Consider the following 14391-nt stretch of genomic DNA (forward strand, 5'->3'; position numbering starts at 1 on the left):
TCAAGGCAAACTGCACATTTTATGAACTGCAAAGTCCAAGACCAATGGATTTTATATTAGTTTTTATGATTCCAACTAAAACATTTAATGCATGCTTACTGTATAAACACTTTGCAGCGACACACTAACGCATTAAAACTTGAAAAAAACAATTAAGCTAATAAAAATTAAGATAATCAAGTTATTTCTGTTGTTATAAGCAAAAGGAAGTAAATAGCACACTTCATGAAAAGTAAATCAAGCTCTTTCAGGCAAATACCATTTCAGCAATACGATAACAATGCCAGACCTGTAACACACACTGCACACACAGTGCTTACTTCCCCATTCCTGCCAACCAAGGCTGATCCATTTCATATTTCAAGCAGAGATTATTCCAAGATCACCCTTCAGGCACCTTAGAAAGCAGGCTTTTCCCCAGCACTGCTCAGCGTTACAAATCTCACAAACCATCGCTGCTTGTGGGATCAACAGGCACACACAGGCCTTCCCTCCCAGCGCTTCCCTCACAGCCTCACGGTGTCCCGGGATGAGGCAGCGGGAGCAAAAAACCACTCTCCACAGCCCAAGCTCCCCTCAGCAACCCCGATGGCTCCACTTACCCACCAGGAGAGGCACGGGCAGCCCTGCTGGCCCCCCGGGACTGACCACTGACCGCACCGTGTGAGCCCAGAGCTCCTCCGCGGGCACAGCCAGCCTCGGCCCCTCAGCGCCCGCTCCAGCTGGGGCTCCGTAAGCGGCTTATCCCCGCCAGGAGCTCGGTGACCGGGGCTGCAGATGGCCGGGGAAAGCCGCTCTGGGCCACGGCTAATTAAAGCCGGGCAGAGGGGGGCTCATCGCGGGCGGGAGCCGTGCCTGTGCCGGGCAGCGCCTCAGGAAAGCGCCGTGTGCTCCTGCTGAGGGAGGCACCTGCCTGGGCTCAGTGCTGGGAGCTGCACACCCGAACCGGGCACGGCAGGAGCCGGGGATTTCCAAAAACAAAGCAAAACCGGCCGAATGGAGCATCACACCTGTGTGGGTGAGGAGATCTCACTGCGAGCCCTGCCGTGAAGCCAGCGAGGCCGTGCTCTGGCACAGCAGCTCCGTGAATCCCCTCACACCCTCCGAACCAGGTACAAAAAACACTCTCTGCCTCCTCAGCCAGAGAGAGGTCTGGTTTTAGCATCACCTCTGATTTGCTTTCACTCTGATTTATTTTCAGGAGCCATCTTTGTGCCACTCCCCACCCCTCAGACACTTCTTCAGGCCTTCCACAGCAGCTTCTGAAGGGTTTCAGTTTCTCTTAGATGTTCAAAATAAAAAAAAAAAACACAACTTTGCTGATGTTCTGGACTAAGCAAAACCACCACACCAGCTTCTGAAGGGTCTAAATTTCTCTTACATGTTCAAGATACTTTGCTGATGTTCTGGACTAAGCAAAACCACCACACCAAAATAGATATCCTTGAGGCACTTTAAACCCAGCGTTACTCCTGCCTTGCTCTGTTCCCCGGAGCTCCCAAATGTACAAAATTTTCCACAGAAAAACACATGGCAGGTCAGCTAGATGGGTATTTCCAATGTACAACATCTGGGAAGGTCTCCCTAGATATATCTGACTGTGGCAACACCCAAACCCCACAGCATTTTCAGTGATTTTCAGTCTGTGGTCCATGGGTCTAGGAAAAAAAAAAGGCTAAGCATTTAAATGTGTTATTCAGGGATCTGTGCTGTCACTGTACAGTTCTAAAGAGCTGAAAAACCCATTCACATAAAGGCTCTGCAACCCTGTAAGTCCCAGCAATTTCTGGCTGTTCTTTCCCTCTTTGCCATCTAATCACAAGAGCAGACTGATTTCTATTCTTGTGTTCCATTATAGATAAAGCCTGTAAAATGAATGCACAACACTCATTTTGAGAGACTAAAGTAAATTATCACACTTCTATGGCATTTACCATGTGTGTGGTCCAGGTACACCAAGAGGTCACTGCAGTGCTCGTGCAGCAGAGTAGAGGAAGAAGCTGCTTATGTTTGAAGTGATCAAAGTTGGGAGAAAACTGCTTGGTTTTAAAAATACAAATGGCATGGTTCTGGAGGTTGGAGCAAAGTTTAACAGGGTCTTGGTTAGTGAAGAATCAACACAGCAGTAGGTCTTGTCAAGAGAAATGCAGTTGTAAAATAACAGGTATAAACTTTGAAAATGAACTTGCTTCAGGAAAACACATATCTTCCTAGCACTAGAATTCTGCCAAAGCTGACATACTCCTTTTCTTCTGTAAACAAAATCTGTTGAAATTTGTTTGCTTCTGGGATTTTGTTTGTTTGGTTTTCTCCTTTTTTAGAATCTTACCTGAAAGCCACAGCAGGACAGATTTATCGTGCATAACAACAAGAGTCTATAGCTTGTCACACCCAATGGAACTCACCTCTACAGTGTAAATAAATCCATCTTTCCCCAATGCCCATTTTACTAGCCCACCATCCCACCCACACAATTATAAGCAGTATCTTCTGCTTCTCAGAGTAAAGCTTAGACTCAAAGCCATCAGAGCCCTATAGACCTCTCCCCATGATGACCTTCCCAGACTGCCTGGCTTCAGTCCCAAGCACTCAGGAAAAACTACATTTTCAAATGAGACATAAGCGACTAATGTAACTTATTTCTAACACAGAAAAACTGTGTTCATTTTATGGTTTTCTTAGAAAAATGTAACATTTCAAGTTCTGTTAAGACAGGCAGCTGAAGGCAAAAGGATATTTCAAGGCACAAAGTATCTATAATTACATTCAACAGTCATTTTAAGTATCCTGAAGGACATTCAACTTGCATAAACACATCAGTTAATAAAACCCAATACCAGACACTGGGAGCACAAGAAGTTAAATAATGCCATCAAAAACAGCTCTTGGGAACACCCAGATGCTTCCCGGAAATATATCTGCATAAAATCAGGCTACTCTGTATTGTTTTAGGGCAGTCCATAAGTCTTTTAAAGATTGCTTGTCCAGGAGTACTTTGAGTGGTTCTCTTACAACAAGGAGGAAGCACAGTGCAAGACTTGGAAGACTGCAGAAGGTGCATCCAGTCACATGTACAGAGGAGGGATTTAGGGGGAGGGAGGAAAACAAGAATACTGGGATTACAGTGAGTCACAGTGCTTAGCATGACACCTCCAAGATCTTCTGGACTTACAGCAGAACCCATCTGCCTAACCTTTAGGGAGGCAAAAGAAATATCAGATCTCCTGTTTGCCCAGTAGCAGGTGCTGCTCCAGAGGAAGAGTGGAAGGCTCAGCTGGAGGAGGGCAGTCTGTCCTGGGCTGCAGGGTGCCTCAGTAGGGTGCCTGGGCTGCCTTGCTCGAGGAAGGCCACTGTGGAGAGGTGTCTGGCTGATCAATGGGCTCGTAGGTGCTGCGGTCCTGGCCTGCACTGCTGACACCTGCATGCACAGGGAAGAGAACAAGCTTGGGACAAAGGCAAAAGCACAAGAAGTGAATGCTCTAGAAGAAACCAGCAGCTCAGGAGACATGCTCTACCAGCTCCCAGCACCTGTGGTCTGTGATCCTCAGTAAACAGGCAGGAGGTGAGAAAAGTCACCATTCCAACATGCCTGTTCTTTCCTTGAGAACTTCTCTCTTAGTAGCCACATGGCTATGTGGAAAGCAAGACCCACAATACCCCATAGCAGCACAACAGGTTCCTGTAACAGTGTATTACAGCAAGACAAAGTGTATGAGAGCTCATGAAAAAATGAACAGCCAGAGGTGGGAGCTGCAGGAAGCGTGGCTAGCTGACAGCACTGATTTAAAGGCATGATACATTCATAAAGCAGTCTTCCCAACAATGCAGCTGTGCCTCAAGTGGGGCACCAAATTTGAATCCAACAGTGCTCCTAACTGCACTATGAACAATTTGTCTATGCAAAATCATGTTACTGTCCAGGGGATGACCAGGGAAAGAGAAGACAGAGAATGTGCATGGACAGCTCTTTATCTATGGGCCAGGCATTTGCCATGGGGAGAAAGCAACCTGAATCACAGATAGGCACAGACTATGAGGGGTTTGCTCTAAGTAACAAGGATGCTGCCAAGCAACAAAGAGGGACTTCGTGTAGAAGCAAAACAAGACAGAAAAGCTGGGAAAATTTCAGTGCTGCTGGGTTCAAAAGAAAATGCAAGATAGCAGGAAAATGAGAAGAAATTTGTCAAGCACATTCAGCACAAGACAACACATAGTTAGTACTGAAAATCTTGTAAGAAAGACAGTTCAGGAGAGGATATGAAACTACAAAGTGTCTGAATTCCCACCTGTGCCTGAGAGGAGACTCTTGGTTTGGGCTAGTGTGGTTGAAAAGTGCCCCCAAATTCCAAGCAAAGGGACAAATTCCTCAATGATACCTACCCTTTCTATGGGATACACATGTTGAATCCCAATGACAAGCACTGTGAGCAGATAATAAAAATTGGCACAAGCAAGGCACTGCAGGTGACTCACATGCCTCCTGACCCAGGTAAGACCTATCTGTCTGGATTTTTTCACAGTATCTGGCAGAGACAACACCCACACTACACTAGCAGAGAGATGCAAATAGCAAACAGTGCCCTAAGGCATGATTTCCTTCCATGTGGCTTCTCCACCTCTGCAGGTTTCCACCTCTTTTCACAGAAGTGTGATCTTGTTCACCAAAGCAGAACAAGAGATAGCTCCCAGACACTGTAATGCAGGTACACCATCTTTTGTCCTGCACAGCCTTCTCAGGATGACAAACAGAACTGTGCCAGGCTGCAGGTTTTGCCAGCATGAACTCAAACAACAGTCCCTGGCAAACAATCAATCCCTGGCAGCTGCCCAGGCATGCTTGGCAAAGCTGACTAAGACCCAGAACATAATAGCCACAGCCCATCCTCTCTGGTAAATCTTCCACATTACCATTATCAAGTACAACCACAGCAAAAATTAGGTGTCTCCAAGCAAATTCCCATGAGGTAAACATTAGCCCCGTTTTCCAGATGAGGAAAAAAGTCCAAAGTAATCGAGGTTAACAGGACATGTGAAGCCCACAGAAAGCAGAGAGTTAGAAATCCACCTTCTTTCCCTCTTGTTCATAATCCAGCCAGAGGAAATACTGCTTCTACTTTTCCCCAGAATAAAAAGAAAGGGCTGACAAGAAAAGGACACCCAAAGGTGTAAACTGCAAGGGGAGAGAGGAAGAATATAAATTTGAGGCCCAAAACATACCAGAACCACAAAATGGGAGAACAAACATGAGCAAGGGAGAGGAAGCACCCCGTCTACCTGGAAAGGAGGGCAGAATCCAGTTGCACAGAGCTCAGGCTGAAGGGTCCAAACTGCAAGGCAGTCCCCTTAACCCCTAAGGAGGCCACACTGACAGGGAAGCAGAGAAAGCATCCTACCTATGTTCAAGGCGTACTCTCCTCCACGCTCCCGATACATTCGGTACACCAAATAGCAGGACACAGGCTTGAGGAGGAGGCTGAAGATGGCCATGCCTATACTGAAACGCTTGGCATCACTCAGGAAGTCGTGTGAAGGGTAGAAGATAGAGATGTGAATGATGTCTGTGAGGACTGTGAGCAGCAGGCCAGTCAGCAGCTGGAAACAAGGAGAGAGAATGGGACATGAACAGAACAAGAGAAGTAACAGTCAGTGACAACATCTGTTTCCTGTGAGATCTATGTTACACAACCATCCTTCACCCCAGTATCACACAGCACTCTTCCTACTGCCCCCAGGTAGATGGATATTCCTAGATGAGTGATCTTGTATTTCGTGCATTTTCTTCACATCTGTCAGATATCTTCTCATAATATATTCTAGAATAGTTTGTTTTTGTTTGCCAATCTATTCAATGCTCAGAAAAGGGTTTTACAAAGCCTTTCCAACTCAAGCATGTTAAACACTTTGAGTCCTCATCTGGCATTACAAGTCACAACAGCAGGTAAAAAAAGCATAAATCAAGTATGTCTCATCTCTGAGAAGAAAAATAATTGACAGTGAATGCTTCTCACCATGGTTTACAGAGCTCATACATTTATATGCTCTCTTAAAAAGAAAAAAACAAACCCACCCAAACAGGGAATTGACTTGTTCACTGCTGTATTGAGAACAGCTGAAAGTCATCACTGGCTCAAAGACTCTGCCCTCCACCCTCTTCCTGAGCAGCCTGGGGAGACCAATACCCTTCCACTCACCATCGTTATGGCATCAAGGGAGTCTCGCTGCACAATGGCCCAGATCCCCACTGCAAGGACACTGAAATTTCCCCAGGCATAGGAGGGTGGCAACATGTAATTCATGCATCCCCTGCAAAATGAGACAGAGAAACCAAAACAGCTCACATTCCAATAAGCCTGCAAGAATTTGCATTCATGCCTGTTCCCACACAAACACCTCACTCTTAGATTTAGGATCTTCCTGCATACAGGCACAAACAGGGAGTGCTGATTCCCGGGGAACATCCCATTCCTAGTTTGAAGGAATACCCTCTTCTCCCCCAGGCCAGACACTAATCACTCACCACACTGTGAGCAGCCAATGTACCAGAATGATAGCCTATGAAAAAGAAAAACAAGAAGACAGGTCAGCATGTTAGGAGAACTCTGGGAGGATCAACATTAAATGACACCATCTTGTTCCCAAGGGATGGGTGGAAGAGTGGCCTAGACCCATGAACCAGTGCAGAAAGATGGTGAGGCAATTGGGACAGTGAAGACAAAGCCATTTTTCTCCATATCTGTTGCTGAGTATCTCCTGTGGTGCTACACTGTAGTCATTCATTCTTCTTGTCATCTCTGTCAACAGCTGATTCAGGGATCACTTAACCTTTTCTAAATGGGTTATTGATTTTGGAACTCCAGAGGAGTTTGCACAGAAAGCCAGGCAATCTGACTCACACTGTGCTAGCACAGTTTATACATGACCAATCTGGCATCCCATCACCAACAAGCCCATGGATAACCACGCCTGCAGCTCCCAGAGTTTCACTCCAGTCATCAGCAAATCCTTCTTTTACCTCCTTCCAGTCTGTTCAGAGCAGTGGTCCAACCTCACCTCAGTATTAACAGACCTGAAGGTTTCTTCCAGGACTCTGTGTACTTGATCCTGCCAGAGCACACAGCTCTTTTCACTCCTGGTGAAGCCACCAGATCCAAATGCCAACAGTGCCTTGAGCAGCAGTAAGATAATGCTGTCACAAATTCTGTACTTTGCACATGTCCTTAATGATTCTGATCCTTGTGCTCAAGGGGACAAATCCAAGAAGAAAGGATCATACTGTAATAAGTGATACAAGGATTCTCTTCACCATCACTTGCCATTTTTGTAACCAAGGAAACATACTGTACATGTTTATTCCAAGAGCGAATGGGGACAACAATAGATCACTTCAGGTTCTTCCTGTATCTATAGCTTGCTGGTCAATCCAACAAAGGGAGATTATTCATATTTGCTCTCTAAACATTTGTGAAAACAAGAATATGGAAGACAGGTTCTGTTAACAGCCTCACTAAAGAAAGGCTGAAGCCTGGACACATCAGAGGATCCGTGGGATACAGGAACTCTTCCATTTTTCCTAGCTGTGAGGAAGGCTCCAAATTGGCATTTATTATTGGTGTAAAAAAACCAAACCCACATTACCAAAACCCCTCTGAACCACACTCCCCCTGTAAGAGCCTGATAATAAGAGAAAGGCATCAAAAAGTGCTTCTTCATTATGTATGCTTATCATAATCACTCTTGAACACCTGAAAACTACATGTGGGAGGGACATTTAATTTCATTTGGTTTTTATCTCATTTTTTGGGAATATTTTGAACTTTTCAAAGTTCTTTCTGTTTTATACACAGAAACTCCGTTTTCTTTGCTCTTCTGTGTTTAAACCAGTTCATAACACCCCTCTCAAAGGAAAAAATAGAAAATTGGGAAACGAGTATGTAGCAAAAGCCTAAGTTACTCAGTAGACACAGGAAACCTGTATGCAGATAGGAGCATTAAGACACTAAAAAGGAAATTAAGATCTACTGACACCCTTGACTTAAAACATCTCTCCATGCTCTAACTTAAAACAAAACTAGCTGGTGAAGAGAATGAAGCTGTGATATAAGTGAAGCACAGCCAGGAAAGCCACAGGGGTGGCCCAGCTGCTCACATTGCTCTGCCACGACAGCACAATCAAAATATGTTACTTCCTCCTATTCCCTCACTGCAGTGCTCCATCACAGCTCCTGAGCACTCACTAGACTTTGCTGTACCTTCAAACACTGTTTAGACAGATTTTTATTAATTAATTTTTTTAATTGCTCATGAAAGCTCCACTACCCCCCCTGCTTCCCCTACTCCCAAACTGTACCACAGACACAAGGGAGAAATTGCTAATCAGTAAAATACAAGATGTTCCTGGATAAGAATGGACACATGCAAATAGCATTTACTCAAGAGACTATCACAACATCAGGAAAATTCTTAATTAGGTGGTATTTAATTGCATGTTACATACCTGAAGACCCCTCAAGGCTCACCAGTTAATATAATTAGGCAGAGTGGGTTTTTTTTAAAGCTGTCTAGATCAATACTGCAGTTATTAAATTATACAGTATGTTTAGTCATCAGCTAAAGTCAGGTAAACTAGAGCTGATACTATGAGGCACTGCTGGAAGAAAAACAAGATATTCCCTTCTTGGTTATTAGTATAATTTACCTGACAGTTCTTCAGCACACTATGGAATTGGCTGGTGTTGGCATGCTTTAACATAGAAAACATAGTGTTAATGAAAAGCTACAGTTACTATGTGAGATTAGTTAATTTGCAGGCAGTCTCCTGATAAAACAGCAGAAGAATTTAAAATTTTTCCATCTGTCCAAGGACTTAAATATGTACCTAAGACAGATATAGATTTCTTCTTTTGAGAAAATAACTCCACAGACTTGAACCAGTGGTGACAGCAGAAAATAAGAAAGGTGAGTCCTTTGTCCCCACCTCTTCTGGGAAGAAGGATGACCATGTGATTAAAAGCAACCCACTGGAAACAGGGCAGAGCTAAGGGGAATTCCTACCTCCTTTGCAAATCCCAGCATGTGATGGAACTAATTGCCAAGCATAAAAAGAACCTAGGTCTGCCAGGGTCTCATTAGATGGGAAACTCTTTGGAATAGGAGCTCCTTTAAACATGCTTCAGCACAGAACTTAGCACAAGGTTGAATTTTGAGCAAGTTAAAAATTGAACAATTCCAAATTATTTTCTTGTTGTATCTAGATTTCTATTTTACTTACTTTTTTTTTATTTTAGAGTGACATTCACCTGAAAACACACAAAACCAAAATACAAATCTGAGTGGTCACCTGTGAGGATGCTCCTCATTATTATAACAGAGTGATAATAATGAGAGTACTTAAGCAGTGGAATAGGCTATCCAATGGAGCTGTCATGGCTCTGTTCTTATTTTAAAACTCAGCTGAATTTTGAGTTGAGCTATTTGATCTAACTTTGCAGTTAGCCTTGCTTTGAGCAGAGGGTTGAACCACATGACATACAGACATCTCTCTTATTCCCTCATTCTGTGACTTAGCATTTAAAAATGCCTGAGCATAAAATGTGTGTTTCCAGGCACATGGATTGCAGAGCATCGACCAGCCTTGATCAAAGTCAAATATTGTATTTGAGGTTCTGCATGAGTATTTCAATAACCGTAGGTGTCAAGCTGCCATGGCAAAGGTATTGGCTATGCTGCTTCCCACGTTTTGCTGAGCATGGCTGTTAGAACTGAGGCAGTAGATCCTGTTCATGAGCATGTTCCACATCCACTGCAGGGCAAAGCCTGCTACATTAATTTTATAGATCTGCAAGTAGCTTGGAGAGACCCCAAGGCTAAGATACTGCTACATTCTGGCACAAACACAGCTCAGTCATGCAGCTTTCTTGGAGCTACTTCTATCACGAGGCTCATCTTTCTAATCTCACAGAAGCCGTAAGCAGATCATGCCAATGAATAGTAGCAGTGTGTGTTATTTCCAGGCCCTTTCTGAGTAAGACCTTTTCCTACCTTTGCGGTATTTTTCAGGGAATCAGACCCTAACTCAGGAACAGTATGAAGATGTAGTTCCAACTATTAACTCCCTATTTCCCAGCTCTTCAGCTCCAGAGCAGAGCTGGCAGACTCAACAACAAGGAACTTCTTAATGCTGAAAACAGTTTGCCCAGGACAAGCTCACTCTTATCTAGTAAGAGACTAGGGAATGGTCGCCTGAAACCAGAGAAGAAAGGCAACATTTTAATTTTGTTGTCTTGGTGACTCATTCATTGAAAAGTCAGTGTTTTTCAGCTCCCCTATCTCCATTTGCCGTGGTAGAACACGTATTTTGTGTTGGCAAACATTTTAATTAAATGTCCTCAGTTTTCACTGTTGTTTCAGCATGGGAAAAAAGTAATCAAACCAAGTTAAAAAACAAATCAGAAGGTAAGATCTTTTAATCTTCCCAGTGCCCTGGGAATCACACAATAGTCCAAACTTGTCAGGGCAAAGTATCAGCTAGTTTCCAGAATGTAATATAATCCACATGACGGGCCTTGAAAAATCCATTTGCTTACTTGCTTCCAACAAGGGAAGTTGTTTTTCTTGGTGAACTAGTAAGAGGGGTATTCATCATTACATGAACACCAAGCTTTTATTTAACACAGCCACATGAAAGCCTTCCTGTACAAAGCTGAATTAATAATGATAGCTGAGATAATACTATCCTCCCATCCAACCCATAGGCAGCCTGCTCCAAGGCCACTGCTCACAGCTTAATGAATCACCAGCAGAAAAAAACCTGATGTGATCAGTGCTGCTTTTCACTCTCCGGGCAAAGCTTTAACCAAAATGCACCTGAACCGTGCTGAATTAAATGAGGTCACAAAGTAGTGAAGCGGGGAAAGAACACACACCTAGAAATCTCAGGACTCTGAAAATGTGAATGACAAAAAAAAAAGAGGAAAATGTCACCTGTCTGGTAGCACAGAAGGCATCAATATCAAACACCAACATCAAAAGCAAACAAGGTGTGATTTTAACATCCACTGGCTTGTCCACAAGGAAGTGCTTCTCGAAAAGTGACAAATATAATGTAACTGTGGTTAAGTTTCCTATTTCTCCTTTCTCTGGTTATCAGATATTCACTGAAATTTTGAAATTGCCGTCAGCTGGAGCCTCCCCTTCCCAGCAGAGAAGCAATTGCAGTTATCTATCAGAGGATAACCCCAAAGTAAGCGGGCTTATCTTTCTAAGATACTTTGCCTGACAAGCAAAAACTTTGTCTCCTCAGGATCTTGTGCAGTGTTTGTCTTGGCTTAGCTCTGGTCAGCTGAGCTGGAAACCTCCACAGACACTAGTTAATAGCCAGCTGTTGCCTCTGCCCAGTCCTTGGCGACTTTGGCAATATCCCTGAAGTAAGAGCAAACTTTGGAGTCATCACCTGGAGGGTTTAACAACCAAGAACCACAGAATACACCGACTTGTAAGGGACCCATCAAGATCATCGACTCCAACTCCTGGCCCTGCACAAGATACCCCAACAATTCCCTGTGCCTGAGAGTGTTGTCCAAACGCTCCTTGAACTCAGACAGGCTTGGTGCTGTGACCACTGCCCTGGGGAGCCTGTTCAGTGCCTGACCCCGCTCTGGGGAAAACATTTTCCTGATATCCAACCTACACCTCCTCCGACTCGGCTTCACAGCCTTCAGAACTTCCGCAGCCTTTGCCCATGTGATGAAAAAAAGTAGAAACATCAGCTTTTCGTCCTCAGAGGGCTCCGCAGCTCCGAGCAGGGCCTCAGCTAGGATCTGGAGGAGGCACAAGGCTGGAGAAGACGCGAGAAGAGAGGAGAGGAGGGCTAGAGGAAGGTCGCTCCGAGCGCCCGCGGCTCAGCCCGCCCCGGCAGCCCAGCGCTCCCCAGCCCGCTCCCGAGCCCCGGGGCAGGCAGAGCCCTACCTTGAGGCTGACGGCCGGCAGCTCCATGGCAGCAGCCCCGGGACCGCCGGCGGGGCCTCTCAGTGGGGCAGGGCCGGGCTGGGGATGGGCGGGGGGAGCCGGGACACCTCCCCCGGCCCCGCCTGCCCGCGCCGGAGGACTGCTCGGGCGGTGCCCGCCGGCCTTGCGCCAGCCCGGGTCACCCATGGGCAGAGGTGCTCCAGCGGAGGGGGAAGAAGGGAGCTGTGCCCTGTGTGCATCGCACGGCTTCTGATCTGCTTAGTGCCTCCAAGGTGGGTGCCACCAGACTCTTCTCATTGCTGCCCAGTCACCAGTACCAGTCTCAGTGGTACCCAGGACGATGGGCATAAACTAAAACACCAGAAGTTCCAGCTCAACGTGGGAAAGAGCTTCTTTACGTTGAGGGTGGCAGAGCACAGGCTGCCCAAGAAGGGCATGGAGTCTCTCTGGACACATTCCAAGCCCACCTGGCCACTTTCCTGTGTCAGCTGCTACAGGTGACCCTGCCTTGGCAGGGGGAGGAGGTAGCAACAAGTTGGGCTAGATGATCTCCAGAAGCCCCTTCCAACCCTAATTCTGTAATTCCATTTCCAAAGCCATCACTAAGTATGCACAGATCAGTTTGTTGGCTCCAAACACCCAGCTAAACTCTTCCTTGCACATGCAATGCAGTGAGGCAAGGTCGGACATTATAATTTGACTGTAATCAGTGTCTTGGAAAGCTAATGTGTGTGTAGGACTTAGCAGCTTTCTGCACGAAGGGAATTTTTGTGCATACATCAGTGCTGTAACCAAACAGTGAGGTGTGACAAGGAAACTGTTGATAGACACCAATAAAAAGGCTATTTTAAGGTGCTAACTATGCTCAGCTGTGTCACCCAATAGCAAAATCAATAAAGGTCAGTCTTAGACGTTGAGGCAGGTAGTTAGAATGGCTGGCAGGTACTTCGTTGTTTCCTTTGGCCCTGAGTTTTTCCCTAGAACTGGATGACTGAACCCTTTGCCTAAAAGCCTGGCACAAATAACAAGTTCTTCATTTCTCATTCTGAAAGAAAGCTGGTTTCATTTTAGAGCTAGAGAAGTTGACAAGTGACCAATTCAACCCCGACACAGTTCAGCCATAACTTACCATTTCCTGTCCAGTTCATACCAGCAACCTTCTGCCCAAGTCTGGCAAATGAACTAACAGAACCCAGAGGTCAGGATGACACATCTCAAACCCTCCCTTCTTTGCCTAATGTGTGCTGCACCTGTCTGCAGTGTAAGACTGCAATGTCTTACTAGGTCAGTTCCTTTCTTGTCATTATTCATTCTTACAGAAAAGATGGGGCCTCTAAGGAATGAGCTGGGTCAGGGGTTCATTGCAGAAGTTGGATGTGGAAATGCATGAGTCATCCCTCAGTCTCATTTCCAGTTCAAGCAGTGAGAATCGTGCTGTGCTGAACCTACTGTCAGACATTTTCAAACCAGCTACAAATGTAGTGCTATCCAGCTTGTCCTTGGCTGTGTCCTGAGTGCTATTGACTACTTGTATGCAGCACACTTCAAGATCTCCCAAGGCAAAGCATCAAATGCCAAAATGAAATTACCTAGAAAATGCTAGGAAGCATCAAAATAAAACTGGCTGGCTGCATAGCTCAGAACAGCAGTAAAAAAAAAACCAAAAAGGCTGTGAAAGTCCCCTCAGGAATCTCTGAATGTGTCACTTTCAAATGAAAGATTGAAATATAACTCATCTATTGCCACATGACACATGAGCTGTGACTTCATTTCCATTATTGTGACTCACAGGGACACATTACCGCGTCTTGCAGGGAAGATCTGCCTCTATTTACAGAAGTAGTGGTATCAAATGGGATCAATGCTAGTGGTTCCAGCAATGTCAAGGAATGACTGCATTTCAACGTAAATGAGAAAAAGATGTGACACTTGGGATGGGGGGAAAGATAAACTGAATAGCCAAATTGCTGGCTCAGTGCTGGGTGTGAAGTGCACTAGGATGCCCTTCTGGCAGGACAGGTATCTCTCAAAGGAGAGCTGTTTGTGATGAAGACAAATCCACTGTCCCAGCTGAACGATAAGCTCTGTTTGGATGCAGCAGCATGTGGGCGTCTTTGCTCCCTTCAGCATTCTCACTCAGCCTGAGACTGAGTCTCATTATCATTTATGCAGCATGAGCCATAATTTGAATTGATGTGTCCGCTGTTTAACGGGAAGCGTTTCCCCTTGTACAATAAAAGCACTTTACTTCATTTTGTTCATCAATGTATTGTGCAATTAATTCAGCCCTGCTTATTATATCCTGGGCTTGCATATTATGGACTCAAGGGACTTTAAAATGTCTTAGTGATCTCATGGATATAAAAATAATGAGAGTTATGACAGACATTATGCATTTGCATGTCTCTCACACCTGTGTGATCTGGG

The 14391-nt window shown here is 45.1% G+C and overlaps 1 protein-coding gene across 1 annotated transcript; it reads right to left on the minus strand.

The window, feature by feature from the left end:
• Positions 1 to 2632: 2632 nt before the first annotated feature.
• AGTRAP (angiotensin II receptor associated protein) lies at positions 2633 to 12095 on the minus strand. Its single transcript, XM_085079814.1, has 5 exons — positions 11965 to 12095; positions 6518 to 6552; positions 6192 to 6303; positions 5394 to 5592; positions 2633 to 3418 (listed from the first exon to the last, which is right to left on the minus strand). Exons 1-5 carry the CDS (start codon positions 11989 to 11991, stop codon positions 3312 to 3314), a joined length of 480 nt encoding a protein of 159 aa, XP_084935940.1. The 5' UTR covers positions 11992 to 12095; the 3' UTR covers positions 2633 to 3311.
• Positions 12096 to 14391: the final 2296 nt, after the last annotated feature.

Source organism: Lichenostomus cassidix, chromosome 21, assembly GCF_008360975.1.
Source record: "Lichenostomus cassidix isolate B80296 chromosome 21, HeHo_3.0, whole genome shotgun sequence".
Taxonomy (NCBI): Eukaryota; Metazoa; Chordata; class Aves; order Passeriformes; family Meliphagidae; genus Lichenostomus; species Lichenostomus cassidix.

Excerpts from the sequence above, each read along its gene's own strand:
- AGTRAP (XM_085079814.1), bottom strand. The coding sequence starts at position 11,991 with ATGGAGCTGCCGGCCGTCAGCCTCAAG. Across the intron at positions 5,593-6,191 it reads CCCTTGATGCCATAACGATG|CTGCTGACTGGCCTGCTGCT; the intron begins GTGAGTGGAAGG and ends CCTTGTTTCCAG. Across the intron at positions 3,419-5,393 it reads AGAGTACGCCTTGAACATAG|GTGTCAGCAGTGCAGGCCAG; the intron begins GTAGGATGCTTT and ends CTGTGCATGCAG.